This window comes from Acromyrmex echinatior, chromosome 1, assembly GCF_024713525.1.
Source record: "Acromyrmex echinatior isolate Ae372 chromosome 1, ASM2471352v2, whole genome shotgun sequence".
In the NCBI taxonomy this organism is placed as follows: Eukaryota; Metazoa; Arthropoda; class Insecta; order Hymenoptera; family Formicidae; genus Acromyrmex; species Acromyrmex echinatior.
In genome coordinates this window covers 13,025,537-13,045,182 of record NC_141852.1, presented here as the reverse complement: position 1 = coordinate 13,045,182, position 19,646 = coordinate 13,025,537, and the positions used below count along the sequence as shown (strand labels likewise).

General features: G+C 28.1%; 2 protein-coding genes across 5 annotated transcripts; both read right to left on the bottom strand.

The window, feature by feature from the left end:
- Positions 1–2,614: 2,614 nt before the first annotated feature.
- LOC105146896 (BAG family molecular chaperone regulator 3) lies at positions 2,615–15,614 on the bottom strand. Of its 4 annotated transcripts, none has more exons than XM_011057522.2 (11): positions 15,313–15,614; positions 14,775–14,919; positions 10,938–11,060; positions 10,574–10,773; positions 10,107–10,316; positions 6,161–6,329; positions 6,023–6,089; positions 5,783–5,942; positions 5,566–5,703; positions 4,125–4,238; positions 2,615–4,048 (listed from the first exon to the last, which is right to left on the bottom strand). In XM_011057522.2, exons 1-11 carry the CDS (start codon positions 15,384–15,386, stop codon positions 3,826–3,828), a joined length of 1,623 nt encoding a protein of 540 aa, XP_011055824.1. In that variant the 5' UTR covers positions 15,387–15,614; the 3' UTR covers positions 2,615–3,825. The 4 variants fall into 4 exon arrangements, with proteins under 4 accessions (XP_011055824.1, XP_087269521.1, XP_011055826.1 ...); XM_087413395.1 differs by having other exon boundaries at positions 15,189–15,329; XM_011057524.2 differs by lacking the exon at positions 10,107–10,316 and having other exon boundaries at positions 15,313–15,613.
- Positions 15,615–17,157: 1,543 nt separating this feature from the next.
- meigo (Solute carrier family 35 member B1 homolog meigo) lies at positions 17,158–18,693 on the bottom strand. Its single transcript, XM_011057520.2, has 2 exons — positions 18,098–18,693; positions 17,158–18,008 (listed from the first exon to the last, which is right to left on the bottom strand). The coding sequence occupies exons 1-2, from the start codon at positions 18,482–18,484 to the stop codon at positions 17,433–17,435; spliced, it is 963 nt and encodes a 320-aa protein (XP_011055822.1). The 5' UTR covers positions 18,485–18,693; the 3' UTR covers positions 17,158–17,432.
- Between the last annotated feature and the right edge of the window lie 953 nt (positions 18,694–19,646).

Genomic DNA, 19,646 nt, shown 5'->3' with positions numbered 1-19,646 from the left:
AGCTTTCAATTAATATTTCAGCCACAGCCCATCCGTTATTAACATTTTAATTGTATCTTAAATATTTATAAAGCTGAATTACTCCGGAGTCAAATTATGAAAATATTTCTGTATATTAATATTCTCATGACGGCATATATAAATATTAATTTTGTATGATTTATTATTAAAAATCTTATTTTGCATTAATAGATGTAAATTTCTCTATATTTAGATATGCTAGTTTTCATCTTCACTCGTTTTATTTCATCCTGTTTTATAATAGATTATATATCTATATTTACACACACACACACACACACACACACACACACACACAAATATATATTTTCTTTTAACGATGCATGTGGATATATAGTAGGAAAATTCCATTAGCTGGACACGCACACACGCACGCATATATATATATATATATATGTGTGTGTGTGTGTGTGTGTGTGTGTGTGTGTGTGTGGTGTGTATATGTATATGTCCAGTAGATTTTCCTACTATATGTCCACATGCATAATTAAAATATATTTTAAAACTATACATTTGTGATTTTAGATTTCATAGTCGATTAAAATTTTCATTTTAAATGACTACTATACTTAAAAAGGAAGTACATTTATTATTAAGGAATTTATCGATATTAAAATATAATACTTAATTATCATATATCAAAATATTTTAGGTTTTTATTTTTTTCACTCAAGATTTAAAATTTTATTACAGTAATTTTATAATAAGTTTACAATAAATCTTACATTTTTGTAGAGTAATTTATAAAAATAATATCGAATACGATAAATAATAGCTGATAAATAATTTTATATTTTAATACTATAAATCCCTCAGTATACATAATTACTTTAAAAATATGGATGAGATATTATATTTATTTAAACGAATATTAATACTGAACAATATTATGTTAACTATTATATTAAATTAATATATGTATAAGAATAGCAATAATCGCAATATAAAATTTTATTATTTTTGTTTCTGACAAAAAATGACAAAATTGATTAATTATGCATAATGATAATTCGAAATATTAAAAATCGCTAAATTATGAACTAATTACCACACATATAATGAATAAAATTGAAAAAAATCTTCAATAAATTCACATATGTAAAATAAAAGTTTGAGAGATTTGATTATGTACTATTTATTTAAGAATATACGAATGTATGTAAATATACTAATTTAAAATATTCGCTATTAAGTATATTATATAATTTTGTATGTAAATGTATATAAAACCAAATTATTAAAATTTCATATTGACAATACTTAAACATATTCTCAGTGACAATAATAAGATTGAAAATAAGACCGTTTATGTGAGTACATCATCTAAGTACGAGAAGCCATTGACGGTCAAAATTAGATATTGAACTAATACATATACATATTCTTTTTAAATGAATTTATCTCAAGAATGACTGTGCGCTGCTGTTACTATCGGACTTTCAACGCAACTGAAATACAATATTAATAATTTTCTCCAAATTTAATCATAAAAATCTGTAAAGAACTTTTTCTGAGATAATTCATTTGAAAAAAATACATATGCATTAGTTCAACATCTAACTTTAGACTAACTTCCCATCAAATGACGTTTTTCATATTTAGGTGATATTCTGAATGACTTTTAACATATTTTACGTATATAATAAATATTAAATTCAATAAAATATAAATATCAAAAAAAGATAGAAATATATATTTTTATCTAATATTTTACATTATGTATTAATAGAATTCCGAGATATATACATCAAGTAATTTTGGAAAAATCTAATATAATGTATTTGTCACTAAAAAATATTAAATACTACATTGTCAATCACCCTTATTTTAAAAAAATTTAACATCTTTTTACATACTGTATAGATGTTTCAAAACTACCGGATTTCTTTTTAAGAGCGGATTCTTTGGAATATTTTAACAAAAATTCTAATTAATACGGAAATATCGAGGCTATAATAAAAAATTTTTAAATTAATAGCGATTAAAGTTCACTAATCACATTTCGCATGCTTAGGCATGAGATACAAATGGTAAAAATGCTCCACAAGGGCTTTTCTCAGCAATTTCAAGCTTATCATACAAATCTTATATATTGTAATACATATTAATATATACTGTGAAAGGTTTACTTAAAATATATGTGCCTCACTTCCCAAATAACACAAAGTCTAAAATTGTGACACAAGATGTCTTTAAGACGTCTTTTAGACGCAAAAAACGTCTTATGATCCGATTTTAAACGCTTTCTGTTATTTGGACTAGATATTGGAAAGCTCTTCATGCTCAACCGGAAATCTATCATCCGGAAAATATATATGCCTCAACATTTTTGTGCAAGAAAAATTAATCCAAATAAAAATCGATTATTCAAAAATAATAACACTTGAAAAATAGAACATTTTATAAAGAGATCCGCAATATGTTAACAATATTAAAATAAAAATCGGACAGAAAATTAATGCTTATCAATTCTGCTAGCGTAAAAAATAAACTTTTACAAAAAAGATAATCAAGTAGATTATACATTAGGAGTGGGTTATTTTTCAAATAACTATGCGAACAATCTTTATTTTCTTTCTCTACTTTAGCTACCTTTTTCTTTTTTTTTCGATGATTTGCTTTTTGTTCGCGTAATGTCACAAATTATTATAATAAATATATACTACTTTTGTATAATATTGTACATGATTTTTTGAATATAGAAATGTATTCTGTATATTAAAGAATTTCGATAATATTAGGTGTTGGAATTAATTCGTAGCGTTTTTAATGAAAGAATGTTATTTATTTCACATGAGCATTAAAAAATACATTAATGAAAGTACTTCCCATCACTTGTAAAACGCTACGAATTAATTCCAACACCTAATATAATCAGAAAACTAGTATAATCAGAAAACTAGTAAATATATAATTAATTATTGTTTAAAATGCGAAAAATCAAACAATTCCACATCTTAATATAGTAAACAAAAAATGGCGGAAATGACTCGACGCACCATTTCGCTAATTCATTATCATCACCAGTTTATGAGCTATGATTAAAATAGTCCAGTTTTATTTATATTTACTGTATATTTGCATTTATTTGTATAAACTGTCTCATTTTTTTTTTAAATTCATGAGTCTTATTTACTTTCATCTGACATAAATCTACCGCACGGACCGATTGCATTTATATATAAATTGTGTATTTTAATGATGAGACAAGCTAAGTTTCAAAATTTTTAGCAAAATTAAAATGCATTGCACTTCACGTGTTTACATCTTATCAAAATAGATTATGATTGATAAAGCTTTCTGCCTACATCACTTTCTATATACGAACGGCATGCGATAAACATAAATTAAGCTTCCCAGAGAAATAAACTTTATTAGAGCTTAATAACAATAAATAATATAATCTAAAATAATAAACAATGTATTTGTCGTTTAGTCTTACTAAACAATAAATGCATATATATGAATAACAAAACATAAATCTTTTTTAAATTATACATTATACATTATATTTTTGATAATGTATTATATTAGGTATTGGAATTAATTCGTAGCGTTTTTAATGAAAGAATGTTATTTATTTCACATGAGCATTAAAAAATACATTAATGAAAGTACTTCCCATCACTTGTAAAACGCTACGAATTAATTCCAACACCTAATATATGAATTAATAAATAATATTAAAAATTAAATTATAGCATCCCAAAGATGGATAGCTAAACAATTGTCTAAAAATTATAAGTTAATATCTAATTATTTAATAAATGCAAAAATATCAAGAAAAAAACAATTGCACATATTTCATTTACCACGACTCTCTATATTGGCTACATTTCTTTGCGAATAAATGGAGCCTTGGGCCAATCCCCTTAACGGTCCTTTTCGTAATTCGGATTGAGAACCTTTAGCAAGACAATGATTAGTAGAGACCAAACTTGCATCATGGCCTATTGCGAGTGATCTTGAAAATGATTGCTTAGTCAGCAAATTTGGGTCCGGTCCTGACCAAGGCGCATAATCCGGTCTATAATTGTTTACTTAATGTTTATAAAAATATTACAGCAAAAAAGTAATCAAATAATTATATTTTTTCAACGTACAATAGTAGATCGTTATTTGCTCCTTTTGCTAAATCCGAGTTTGATCCTACTGGTTTTGTTAAATATGGAGATTTATATTCTTTATCTTCTGTAGTACTGGTTCCACGTGAAACTCTAATACAACATATTTTATCATATAAAGAATGTTATCAATGAAATATTATTAACACGTTGACTGGAGGTGTTGTGTCGGCCACCAATGACAAGCATTTAAACTTTCAACAGTGTCGCGTTGCGTCATCAGTGACTGGCACTAACCAAAGCTGACCGTCGCTGCTAAACTCAAAAAATATATCAAACTCGTAAAAAATAACATTTGTTTTATAAATATAAATAATATTGAAGTAATAGTCTAAAATAATAAATGTACTATGTACATGAAAATTTTACATAATTATATAATGTCATATCGATGTGTGAATCTAATAATGAAAATTTCATTTTAACGTCGCTGGAGGACAAACAAATTAGATCCAGTAGTCAAAGTGTTAATAAAATATTATTTTGACATCTAGAAGCATAAACAAATTCACAGTAGATATGCGTTACCAAGACATATATATCTTACAGGATTATACAAGTTACTCTTTAAATGTAACGCATTATCGTTATTTCCTTTCAAAAGTAACGATGTTACGATTATTTTTTTGAGAAAGTATTGTGCAACGTTATTGTGCTATCATTACTAAAAAATAATAATTCGTTACCCAGCTAATGTTAAATACTCTTGAAATATTCATAAAATCTCCCAAAAATATTTTAAGGGTATTACGAAATATCCCAAAATATTTACGGAATATTTAAGTCACATTCAAATATCGGTTTAAAAAATTCCATTTATATCTTGTTACATATTTCGAAAATGTTACATATATATTCCACAAAAATTTTAATTTTTCCAAAAGTATCAATATGTTGATATAATCGAGACGAAAGCATCAATATAAAATATTGGATACCGGACTGAAAAATATCGAATTATTATGTAATCCTATCGGCAATTTTTTGGGTTTAAGCACAAAGATGACTGAGTCATGGAACATAAGTCATAGTTGTAGGGTTGATCAAAACTTGTATATATTGACTTGTATATATTGACTTATGATTAATGATTATGATTTACGTTTCACGACTTAGTTACGACCATTTAAGCTAAAGCCCTTTGATGCCCTTTTTTGATGCCTTTTCGTTATTCACACTAACATCACTAACAAGAGTAAGTTCATGTTAATTCACATATTCACTAACACAATCAAATTGTCCAATCATGATGCTGATCTTGAAGTTAGTTACTGTTACTGTTATTGTTACTGTTACTCATTCGGAAAAGTGATTATGTTACTTACTAAAGAAAGAAGTTTCATTATTTTTTTAAATAACTTGTATAATACCCTGATATCTTATATATCTTAAAAGATATGATCTTAAATAAATATCTTACTTCGGTATTTCAGTCTTATTTTTGGATCGTTTCAACTTCTCAGTTTCCACATCTGTACTCATCTTTTTAATCGGAGAAGCAGTTAATTTTATAGCTTCTGTCACTGGTGGACTATCTTTCCGTTCGTCACTTCTACTACTACAATACGTAGCACAACCCATAAGAAGACATTAATATATTCACGATTTTTATGTATTACTGAAAAATGAAACGTTACCTTTGGCTGCTGGAAGTACATAATGGTCGAGTAGCTTCTTCTGCCATTACTATATCTAATATATGTATTGCTCTTTCTTCGTCATAATCTACACTATCCATAGCAAGCATCACAATTCGATCTGGTAAATTCTTATATTTTTGCATTAAACGTGTTTTCACTGCAATATTTTCTTTCTATAGTGGACTTATAATTAGATAAAAAATTAAAATCAAAATTTTAACAAAAATTTTTACATACACTTATTCTTTTCTTCCAAACTTTTTATGCGTGGAGGAGGAGTAGGTGCAGTTTGCTCGTCATGCACCTATAAAGATAATTATTTTTATATGTGACAATGTACGCATTATATGGTGCACAATAAAAAAAATTCATTACCTCTTCCTCTTCTCTCTTTTTTAAAGCTCTGGCAGGAAGGGTAGGATTCCGTTTTTCATATCCTAATTCAATTAATTTTTCAGATGCCTTCTGTACATTATTATCACTCTGTTCCAGCACATCCAATAATATTGTTTCGTCCACTTTTGGAAATACATTTTTCAGGTACCTGTACATACATTCCAAACATATAAATCTTTAATATGATTGCTATATTACTGCTACGTGCACAACATACAAACATAATGCATTGCTATCATATGGATTTAGTATACATTTTAACATTATATGATTATAATATATAAATTATAACTCATTACTAAAACAATAATCTAATGTAATCTTACTTTTAACTCATGTACGTAGCATTAATGTATGCCGTTCGGCGTGCACACATTCAATGAACAAATTTCTCTACAATATTTAAGAAATATATCTAGTTGCTTATATTATTAGTAATAGATCAGGGCTTCCCAAATTTATATCACAACTCACTTTTTAAAATAGCAAACAATATCTTGTTTCAGTCAAGATGAAAAAACAGAATTAATAAATTAATTATTTATATCATTTTATTTATATTCCTGTTATTTTTTTCATTTTTTAATAAATACAATTTTATAAATCTATTTCAGATATATGTATAATAAAATATATATGCCACCTTTTTCTATTTCTGTCCAGGGACATATTCGGATTCCCACTTGGATACTCCCCTGTTATGCCATGTTATTCATGTTTTTTATTCGAACATAAATGAGGGTGATATGACACCCGAGGAGCATGCAGATGGGAATCAAAATACACCTCAAGGGGAATGAAAGTTATTTTTTAAAAATAACTAGTTACTTCCATTTTCGTTTCTGTCGATGATATGTTTGATGTCAATATCGATATGAATTATTTTTAGATGTAAGAGGTTTGATAATATTAGGTGTAGTAAAAAGAAATCCATTATTTTTCCAATAGATGGCTTTAGTAATCTGTATCACGCGTAGATGAGATACAAATTACTAAAGCCATCTATTGGAAAAACAATGGATTTCTTTTTACTACACCTAATATATTTGGAAATTTGATTTTAGTTTCTATCATCGTTAAAAAACGAATTTTACGTTTTTCATTTTACAATTTTTATTTTATTTTATGTACGAAATCGTGAAAAAATACGCGCCCAAGCGTCAATTAACGCGAAATAAAGTTAATTTAACATTCTATCATTTTTCATAACACGCTAAAAATTGACTCGCGATCTTTGGTAATCCCTGATTTGTATTAATTATTTCAGTTTCTAAAATAAAAAGAAGTATATATAATTATTAATTATTTAAGGGTTGCACCAAAGTTACTTTGACTTTAAGCAAAGCTTAAAACTCTCTCTGTCTCTCTTTCGCTTTAAAACGAGACAAAGAGAGTTTTAAGTCTTGCTTAAAGTCAAACTAACATTGGTACGACCGGGTCTAAGAACTATAAATAAATCGCATTTAAATGTCCTTTTGTGAATCGGACGACATTAATGCTGTCAATTGTACATTATAACTTAGTAAATTAATATATAAAAAAATTAATAATTAACATTATTTAGAATATGCACATGTGATTGATATCTAAAAATATTCATAAAATTTTCTTTGCTTTTTATAACAAACAATGTACAATACAAACTACTCTACATATCTATATTATATTTATCTAAATATTTTTAGAATAGAATGCACATGCACATACTATCATGCTTAAATTTTATCTCGTTTTGGGATAAACGAGTTTTTTTCTCATTATATATACACATATGTGTATATGCGTGCGCGCGCGTGTGTGTATTTATACACAGGGTGGACTATTTTAATTTATCTAGTCGATTTTCTCAAAATCTGTGTTTAAAACAAAAATGTTTCAGATAAAAGATGTATAACTTTAAGGCCTATTTTCACAATATATGATTACCAACAGATTCATCAATGAAATTCTCATTCATGAATTTCTCGGTTATCTTTAATCTTTAGGTAATCATATATTGTGAAATCGGACCTAAGAGAGAAAGAAGAAGACCTTGATTAATCCTAAGAAGATATCCTTAAGGTCAGATCAAGATTACTTAAAATTTTTTTTAATGAAACATGCCATTTTTTATTCTTACAGCTGATTTTAAAACCTTTTCAAAACATTATAATGTTATTTTTTATTAAATATTTTCCATGTTATGAGACTTCTAAATTACAGTATCGCCGCATTTGCATTATCCAAGGTATCCGATTGACGGCTAAAATCTTTTTAAAATGAATATTGTTCGAAATCATGACATCACATGACCTTGACATCACATGTCAAGATCAAGGCCATTGAAGATTGTTCCTATTATTTTTATGTTTGCACTAAAAATTCCTTTTTATATTAAAAATAAAAATAAAACAAACAACTTCCAATAGCCTTGACCTTGACATATGATGTCAAGGTAATGATTCTAAATAATATTCAAAAGATTTTAATCATTATTTGGACACCTTTGATAATGGTACTGTAACTTTAAAGCTTCATAACTTGAAAAATATTTGATAAAAATAACATTATTATAGCGTTTTGAAAAGATCTCGAAAATAAATAGTTGCTTATTTAAAAAATTATTTATTTTAATATATTTTTTTAAAGCAACTATGTATTTTCTTTATATCGATTGATTCATTTCGTTATTCTGTTCTTTGTAGTAAGGTATGATTAGCAAAAAATTTGTACACGAAATATTTAATATTTCATGTCAATATATGCCAGAAAGAATAAAATATCTCGTAAACTATTTTTGATATCTCTATCTTAATACTTTTATATACAGAATTATTAGAGAAATCATATTATATAAAAAAAATCATATAATTCCATTTCAAAAAATAAAAATCATTTCGAAATTTTGCAAGCACGTCCACCTAAAGAGAATCTTTAACCCTTAAAAGATATCCCTCGAAATAAAGTAACTTCTTTCACTTGAAACATTTTCTGGAATAACGAACAAGTTTGGGAGATCATTGCGTCCGAAGCTTTAATGGGATACCCTGTGTATAATAAATATATATATATATATATATATATATATATATATATATATATATATATATCTGTGAATCAGTGTTTACATGTCGTATTTAAGGAAAATATTGGTAATTAATAATGTATTTATCTACAACAATATACACAAAAGAATGTTGTGTGTGTGTGTGTATATATATATATATATACATCACACAGTCAAAGTGTAACTCACTAAATGTATACATTTATTAAAGTTAACACTTTGACTGTGACATATATATTTTATACAAAAATGTAAAAACTCTTTTATTCCCTTTTAATGATACAAATAACATAACAATGACATCTAATTAACAATACAAAGCTTTAATTTGTGCTACTAAATGACAAAAATAAAACATGAACAATATGGAACAAAAACCAACCTATTCTAGATAGCGTAAATTTTATATTATCCAACATTTATGTTATTACAAACCAGGAAGAAACTGAAAGATAAAAGAAAATAACAGATGTCATAAAATTAGATATTACTGATCAGTGACAGAATATTTTTTAATTTCTTAAAAGCAATAAAAATATAATAAAATAAATAAGATTAATAATAAAAATCTATTAAACTACATTATGTATTTGCTACCGTGCACGATAAATTATTTTGAAGAATCGGCGAATCAATAATTGCACATCTCTAGTACTTAATATCTAAATACAGTTGAAGGAATCCTATGACTCCATACATGCTATCGTTACATAATATCGTGTATATGCGTGAAATATACCAGACAATTATAACAATGCAAAAGAAAAGGCAGTGCTCTTTGACTGGTATACTTCCATGGAATTATCACAAGATACGATATCAACATCTAGCATCCAGACTGGGTGAAAAAGACTGAAACTATGAATATTTGGGTTAAACCTAAGTTTCATTTTTGGGGAGTTAGGGGCTGGTCGAACTCCGCGAGGCGGACTCAATGTTAATGCTGCATGTATAGAATGAGCCGGTAGACGCCATCTTGGAATTGCATAATTTGAATGTACTCCCACAGGTGTACAGGGTCCTGGGGCACAAAGAGGATTCTTTTCCACTTGGAGAGCGCTCATGACCAAAGCTGCCCTGTTATGGTATCTGAAAGATATTGGCTGTCGACTTAGCACCAGATCTGATACAGTGCTAATTTATGAAAATAGACAGGGGAGCTCAGATAATTTTAATCAAAGAAACTTAAAAAATCAACTTTTTTTTGTATGCGTGATAGTCTTAATGTCCATGTTAATATTTAATATTAATATTAATGTTTGTATAAAAATGTTAAAAAGTGTAAGTACTAAACTTCAGATGAAAAATTTTGGTAATAGATGATTTACTTGCTAAAAAAGACTTACTTTTTTAACAAAAGACGAATATGTGTATCCGAAACTGTCGGAAATACAGCGTTGATCTTCGCCACTTGTGACTCAGAGTCGGAATTTTGAGTAAAACTTGTCTCGGTATTTCTCACTGGAGTCGGAGATCCTAAAGTCAAGTCACCTAATCGAGTTGTCATCATACTGGTGGATTTCAACGACATTGGCGTTTTCAGCTCCTGCACATACACGCGTGTCTATCTATATAACAATTACAAAACTGCTGTGTATGCAAGTGTATATGTATGTATGTACATATGTGTACTGGCATATCGTGGTAACTAACTTGATGAAAAGCAGGCATAATTCATGAGGATGACTTTCAATATAAATGTTTACTTACCTGTGCACTGGGAGGTAAGAATGCTAGTTGTGGATTATGATAAGGGGACGGTGTTGGATAAATTTGTGGAACTCTGTGAGCACCTGTATAATTTAAGTGCCCACCACTTCCGCTTCCTCCAGTCTATTTATTTGTAGTATCGTGTGCGTTATCCAAATGCAGCGTGTGCATATCACAAGAATATATACATATACAATTTATCATACACATACACGCACACGCATGCGAACGCGCACACGCAGCATATGATATGTTTCAAATGGAAATTAGAATATCTCTTCTTGTACACATAAATAACATAAACACATGAATATAATCTCTAAGTACGATGACGTTTTGGACAAAATATTTTAGTTCTTAAATAATGTCATATTTTTAGATTGTTAATATCGATATGTTTAATTCATTCCAATTTAATAAAATAAGAAAAAATATTTAGAAACTTTCTTATTTTATCAAAATTATCTTCATTATTCGAGCGATATAATGAAAGAAACATTTATTTTAATAAATAAAAATATTTCTTTGTAACATAATTTATGTTTCATGATTACATTAAACCATTAAAAATAAGTATGTTACATATAATTATGATAGATGTACATGTTTTGTAAGTAATTTATTTTAAAGTTAAAAGTTTCTTGATGTCGAATATAATACAAGAGAGTAAAAATTATTTCATTCAACGCTTACAAACAGTATTTCACTTTACATAAAATGTCATTAAAATTAAATTGTAAAAGCGTTAAATTAAACATCTAATTAATACGTAATTACATGTGATTCATATATATAATATTTAATAACTTTTAATGAAGTATTAAAAATTAAATATTATTTCAATATAAAAAATATATACATTCCGTCTGTATTTACATTCAATCTGTTCTTTCGGAAAAATTATTTACATAATTATTTACATATGAGTTCTTCTTTTATATAAATAGAATGTATCTTTAATAAATATACTAATTACAAAACATTGTCACGTGTAGACTAAGTTCGTCTTAATTGCTGTCAATATTGACCCTCATAAACATCATGCTGTCATCAATTTAATACTATATTATTCACATACATAAAATTTGAATACGCTAATGTCAACTGTAATGTGCTCTCAGTTGCCTCTAATTGTGTTTTTTATTTTATCTTTCTTTTTTGTCTTCCATTCACTAGTATCTGAATTAATAATATTGCCTTAGCTCAAAGTGCACACAAAATGCACCACATTTCTGTTATATTATTTCTTTTAAGAAATTAAATTACCTTGACATCATCACCCTAAAAATCATAAATAACTTTGTGAATTTTTTTTTTATAAAACAATAGAATAAAAAATTTGTTTTAAGATTCTTATAATACAATTCTTTAAGAATAAAATCGTATTAATTTTTTCTTTGACAAAACGTGGCAACACGGAGCCGTTTTGCTGACTGATTCCAAAAGTTATCTAATTTTTAGATTATCAAAGTGGTCTAACCTCTTAAGAAAGTGAATATAAACGAAAAATAAATAATTACGTATTTAATAGAAAATTATGATATCATTGATTTACGGAAGTGCTTCAAAATTTACTAAGTTAAGCAATGATATAAACATTTGCGTTTTTAGTGTAAAAGCGAGCAAGACGAACTTAGCCACAATGTGCTAGGAAACACTCAAACACTTTTAAAGAAAATATTTAATGCTTAAAAAAATGTTCACATTGTAATTTATTTTAATATACCATGTGTCATAATATATAAGTGTCAGAGTTGCATATACGTATATTAGAAGAAAATTAAAAGAAATCTGACAATGTATACAATATTCAAACAATCAACCATCATACATAAATACCATAAAAACATTCAATGATGTAATGATATGTATAAATATTCAAATGATGTTAAATGATTAATTATCAACATAAACATTCTTTTAGCATAATAAGATATCAACCTTGACATTCTTTTAGCAGGGTAAAATATAAATCTTGTCATGAACCTTAACCTTTAATATTATACTTTTTTCTTTATTAATAATCAAGACGGCGGAATTTTTATCAATAATGTATCCAAAGAAAATAAAAGCAAATTCAAATAAAATAAAATTACAAATTATAAGGTACAATAATAAAAGGAAATCATTGAAATGATAGAAAGAAGCAAACCCATCATTATTATTTTAACTGCCGCAAAAATTTTTTTGTAATCGGTCCCTTAATTAGCGTGCCATACTGTTATTTTTTTCTATGATGTAATTTTAAGTACACTTTTCAAAATAAATTTTTCAAAATGTTTTTAAATAAAAATTTTCGACATAGTTTTCGAGCATCTCGCACGATAATACTAGAGATCCGAGTTTGACTCTCGGCCGAATATTTTTCGCAATAAATTTATTTATAGATTTTCAGCACATTAACATCTTTCTAATAGGATGCCTGATTGAGCATCAAATTATTAAATTGCTCATTAGTTAATTTGCCATATTACATAGTAGTTTAGTTGTGCTTATAAGGCCGAAAAATCAATTCGGCGCACAGTTCAAATGACTACATATGTGATAAATTATAAATTCACATGGAAATTATTTAAGCGTTTAAGATCCAGCTTCGACCGTTATAGGCTTAAATTCTTAGTTGTTGTGTATTCACATATACGGGCTTAATCAATCGTTTATTATTATTATTTATGTTTTCCTTTGTTGTGTGTTATTTTTAGTATATATAAAAAGTATATATAAAAACTACATTATGTTATTCAGTAATAAGTCAGTTAAAATGGTATTGGGTATTGGATATATTATGAGAAATTTTTCTGCAATTTTCATTATCATTTTAAAATTGAAATTGATGAAATAGTCCTATCCCATCCTAATAGAGAATTGGAAAAAATTAAATATATAATAAATTCTGTAAATTTTTTCTTAAGAAGTACAAAAATGGTTTAATAATAATAAAAGCGTATGAAATAGATGATTGGAGATCTTATATGATCATTTTAAATATATAAATATAAATACATATTTAGATATTTTGAAGAAAAATTTTTTTGAAATAATTTAAGAAGCTTAGACTTGTTAAATTTTGTTTCTAACAAAGATAAGTATATTTTTTTGTATGTATACTTATACAATGTACTTTACTTCTAGAAATGACATTACAAAATTTTCAAATTTCAAACAAATCACACATTTATGATTAGATATTAAATAAGAGCGGAAAATTAAATAAATTTATTGTAATTAATTCCAAGGACCAAACACTTCATAAATATATAGTTTATACCTTGGTTTATACTGGATTTTCTTTGAAAAAAAAATCTGACAATATATAAATATCTAATTATAAGCATAAAGATAAAAAAATATAACAATCATTTCGTTACAAGAACTTATCAAAATCTATCTAATAATATATAAATTCTTCATGTCATCAAGATAGTACAAATATGAATGTGAATTTGACCAAAGGATGGTTATAAATAATGATCATTTGACCATTGTAAATATCCAGCACATTGACAGTGTAAATTGAAAACATGGAGCAGAAATTTGAGACTCATGGATGTTTAATTGAAATAGAATAGTAGGATCTTTCATGGCATTTTAATTATTTCATTATTAGATCGATTCTCAGGGCCAATTCTTTCACTTTTATATTTAATTAAAATAAATATATTATTCAATAAATAATGAAAAAAATATTTTAAAAATCATAAAATCTTTCAGCTTAAAAAACTATGTAACTTAAAATATAACGTATCACTTTTTAAGCATTTAACATTTGATTCAGAATGTAAACTTTTACGACTTATAGTTACGTATACATATATAAATTCAACTATTACAACTGACCTGCATTGGAATGTCTTGAGAAGTAGTAGTAGTAGCCGAACTCAGTGCCACTGAATTCTGAGACTGTATATACTGAGAATACTGCCAATATCTCACTCTTGGATCTTCCCATGTTGTAGTTCGATTGAAATGATTTATGAAATATCTGAAGATCACCATTAACAGTTATAAGTATCTAATCCATTGTTTCAAAAAAATATTACGTACATCGATGATTTTCTATATATTTTTATAGAACTCTCAATGCGTTATCATCATAAATGTCTAATCAAAATTTTATTAAGTACAAAGCATCTCGATTAATACATGTAGAATATTATCTATTATCGCGCTATCTTTTTCATTACTTTTTGACAATTTGATCGTATATTTATTTCAAGAATCATAAAGAATTATTGAAAACGAAGTACTTACAACTGTTTCGCATAATATAAATTTATTGATATAGGAAGATTTCGATTTTTGGAACTCTATTAGTAAGCTGTTGATCTTTAATGAAAAGAATAAAAAGATAACTTCTAAAGTGCACTTTACGTACGGGCGACCACTGCGAATATCATATCTGCATTCCCAGCCGGGAGGTAATTGACTCCTATCACTCTGTTCCGCCATTTTTCGTGTTCTTTCAATTGCAACAAATTATTACGTAGATTGTCTTTTCTCAAATCGACTACTAGTTTGATACTAATACTAACTACTGTGGAAACCACAGACACCACAGTCCACAAACACCTATATAAATACACAGGCTTCTATCTAAATATTACACTAGACTGCTAACTCCCTAAATTTCCATACGTAAAAGTGCTACCTGCGCAAATTAGATGCGTAGAATAAGACCGTCACGTGACCGCACGTACAGAAAAGAGAGGCTATATGATAGTAAAAGAGGGGAGTGGCGACTTGCACACAGTTCAATTGCACACACCACTCACATCGCTCTCTTCCTAGTAATTTTTTACTGCTTCACCAATTATATTGGGTCATCTAAAAAGTATCCGCGGTACTTTGTCACTATATATATGACCATCAACACACATCTAGTGACAAAAAACCGCGGATACTTTTTAGATGACCCAATATTATTTTACATTTCAGTCAATTGGTATATATCAATTGGATGTGAGCAATTGATATATACTCGTAAAAGAGCTGTGCAACGGCGTTATAATGGGTACTTTCCAGAGAACAAGATATACAGATGACAGTGTAACACATATGCTCATATTCATAGTCAGATCTTATAATTAAGGTTTCCTTAAATTTATCTTTAGATCTCAGTAGCTAATGAAATAATTCGTAGAGTATCTGAAAATAAATTTAAGGAAGCCTTAAATATAAGGCCTGACTATGAATACGGGCAATAGTGTATTCGACTCGAATTTGTACCAATCTAGGTTGGATTAATAACGTTGTATGCTCTCCTATTGATGGAATATGTAACGTCAACCAATAGTAGAACATTATCCAACCCAATGGGAGCAAATCTGCTCGGGTCGAAAACGCTAACAGTGAATCATTATATTCTTTTTGTTTACTAATGTTAAACAAAGATGACATGATTTTTGTCACATTGTATTGCTGGAAAGCATTAAATAATAATGAAATTTGCGTTTAGAGTTACAAAATAGACCTGCAGTCTGCAATCTCTCTGAGGCTGCGGTCGATTTAAACGCTTTTAGCACTTTTCAATAGTTCTATTCTTATTTTACATCTAATGAACGATAAAGACAAAATGATAATTACAAGCGTTTAAAGCGCGTGAGCGTCCAAATTAACCGTGTTGTAAAAACATGTAAAGTGGTCTCGTAAATACCTCTCAGAAAGAAATCATAAAGCGATCTGCCTTAGTAAATGTTTAAGAGGTGAACTCATTTCTATGGAAAAAATATATCATGTTCATCTTTTACTTTGTATTTCTTTTAAAGAAATCGACAAATCTAGGGAATTTTGAAATTGATGAACGGTAATGTATTGGGTCATCTAAAAAGTATCCGTGGTACTTTGTCACTAGATATATGACCATCAACACACATCTAGTGACAAAAAACCACGGATACTTTTTAGATGACCCAATATATGTAAGAAAGTATTAGGTGTTGGAATTAATTCGTAGCGTTTTTAATGAAAGAATGTTATTTATTTCACATGAGCATTAAAAAATACATTAATGAAAGTACTTCCCATCACTTGTAAAACGCTACGAATTAATTCCAACACCTAATATATATTGAGTCATCTAAAAAGTATCCGCGGTTTTTTGTCACTAGATGTGTTGACCATCAACACCATCTAGTGACAAAAAACCGCGGATACTTTTTAGATGACCTAATATTTTAATTATGTACATATTTTTAATATAAATTAAACTTTACAACTATCATAATTGATCAAAATTTATAATTTATTAATCTTTAATATATAAATTGAGAAAATTACACAATCCCATTTCATTCAAAAAGATTCTTTTATCTTTTAAAAAAATATAAACAGAAAATATAACAACTTTTTGTATAATATCTTATTAATTTGTATATATTAAAAAACTTAATATTTATGGTATTATAAATAATCATTATAATGATGTAATTACTTAAACGCTGGAAGTATATATTCAAAAGTATATATCTAAGTAAATGTTGAGATAATTATCACATTTTATTTTACAGTACCTTTCTTGCTTTTATCGTTACCATACATAGCATCCAAAAATAAACCTAAAAATACTACAAGTGTACTCAACCATTGCCTAAGAGAAAGATTATTACCAAAAATTAATATAGAACCTAAAACAGTAAAAAATTTCCTAGTAGTGGTTATAATTGAACATGGCAGTGGACCAAATTCAGCTACAGTTAGAAATATAAAATATTGTCCAAATGCTCCAGCCATAGAAAATGTCGTTATATGCCATATGGTGGAAGGATATCTTTGTAGGAAACGAATAAATTCAAAAAGTTCTCCAGAAATAAGTATCACTGTGCTACTAAAGATAACAGACCAAAAGTTCATATTGAGCATCATGTGTCCTGACTTTGAGTTATGTTCAGCTCTCATTCGTTCCTGCACTGCACTTGTTAATCCATCCATCGTTAACGATAATAATAATAACAATTCTCCAACTGATAATTGTGACTCTGCTTGCTTTTTAGAAACATTACCATCCTTATACATAAACAATGCAACTCCAACGACAATCAAGAAAATGAATATGTACTTTCTAATTGGATATATCTGTAAAGAAAAAATGATAATTAAAAAATGATAGCAAAATATTCAACATATGAAACTATCTTGGTAAATAGACTTATTAAATTGCATACCCTTTTTCCTAGCAATACACCTAATACCATCACAGGTATAGGCTTGCCAGCTTTACCGATCACTTGCGTTGGATAATTAACAAACTGTAATGCCATGTTACTGCACACCATAGCAAGAAGATATGTTAGGGCAGACAACGAATAATATACAGTTCTTGTAGTATCCTCGCCTTGTTTCATCACAGTCAACAAAATCATTTTAGCAAATATGTAATTCACCAGACACTGGATGAAAACCAGTGCAAACATGTACGTAAATTTTTCCCGATTCTCCCCATCACCATACTGTCCACGTGTAATTTTCTCTTGTAACATACCAAAGTAGAAATAGCACACAAATATGCCGGTCGAGCATATGAACAATTTAGTATATTTGGTAGTAACCATTTTTCAACAGATATAATATTATAAAACCACATAAAAAAATGCCTGTCTTTTGTTGTGTCACCCGCGTTATTTCAATCAGAGCAAATCAAAGAATTCGAACTGGAGGACCTTTTAAACTTTAAAGACACGATTTCATGTAGTCGAGCTTCGCTGGCGAAATTCCCCCACCCCGTCGAAAACGAAGCAGCGTTCAAATCAAATCACAGATCTCTTATTACATTAGACTGCTAACTCCGTTCCTTTAACTGCTATCAAAAATTTGCCAATACGCATGCTCAAACTAAGACCCACGCCAGTCCAATCAACAGAGAGATATACGACATCTTGATCCAATCATAGAGAAGTATATAACATCTTGAATCAATTACGAAGAAGCTAGTAGAATTGGCATAAACAAAGTGAAGTCAATCATGTGTCTAATACTGATTGGCTATACCGTTTTTAAGTAAACCCCTTATGTCCACGATGCTAGAAATCGGTCCGAGATTTCGGGCAGAGAAAAAATTAACAAATCACATTTGACAATTTGATCACATGACGATTGATCAATTCTTTCTTCATCCGAGGTCTCGATTTTTATACTCATATTCATAGTCAGGTCTTATATTTGAAGCTTCCTTAAATTTATCTTTAGATACTCTACGAATTATTTCATTGGCTGCTGAGCATTTAAAGATAAATTTAAGAAATCCTTAAATACAAGGTCTGACTATGGGTACGGTCAACGCAATGCTGCAAACGCTTTGAAGCGTTTTTTAATTGAGTTTGTAAAATTCTTTTTTCTAACTGATCCATCAAATTTCAAAACATTTGTAGCGAGACTTTGATCACAGTCTATGAATACGGGCATCATGGATACAAGGCTTTAATTAGGAGATCACATTAAAAAAAGAAAAGGTTAGGATTCGTATTCAGAACGCGCTTACAACGAGTTAGTGCGCTAATATGCTATAATTTATGTTACGCATACTATAGAATTTCAGAGATAAAAGCATGTTCTGAATACGGGCCTATATAAAACCAACGGCACATGATGTTTAAAGGTGCCTTTTCATACTGACGCTCATTTTAGCGTCAAAATAAGGTGAAATCACATGGTGTGAAAAAAGGCTGCGGAATAAAAAATACATTATAGAAGTAGAATTCTTTTTTTTAATTTCTT

Bases quoted from the DNA above. Each gene is read 5' to 3' on its own strand.
- LOC105146896 (XM_011057522.2), bottom strand. From the start codon at position 15,386: ATGGCGGAACAGAGTGATAGGAGTCAATTACCTCCCGGCTGGGAATGC. The intron at 6,330-10,106 runs GTTTAACCCAAA...ATGTATGTACAG, and splicing joins TCCCCAAAAATGAAACTTAG to GTACCTGAAAAATGTATTTC. The intron at 4,239-5,565 runs GTAAGATATTTA...ATGTTGTATTAG, and splicing joins AATAAGACTGAAATACCGAA to AGTTTCACGTGGAACCAGTA.
- meigo (XM_011057520.2), bottom strand. From the start codon at position 18,484: ATGGTTACTACCAAATATACTAAATTGTTCATATGCTCGACCGGCATA. The intron at 18,009-18,097 runs GTATGCAATTTA...TTTTCTTTACAG, and splicing joins GTGTATTGCTAGGAAAAAGG to ATATATCCAATTAGAAAGTA.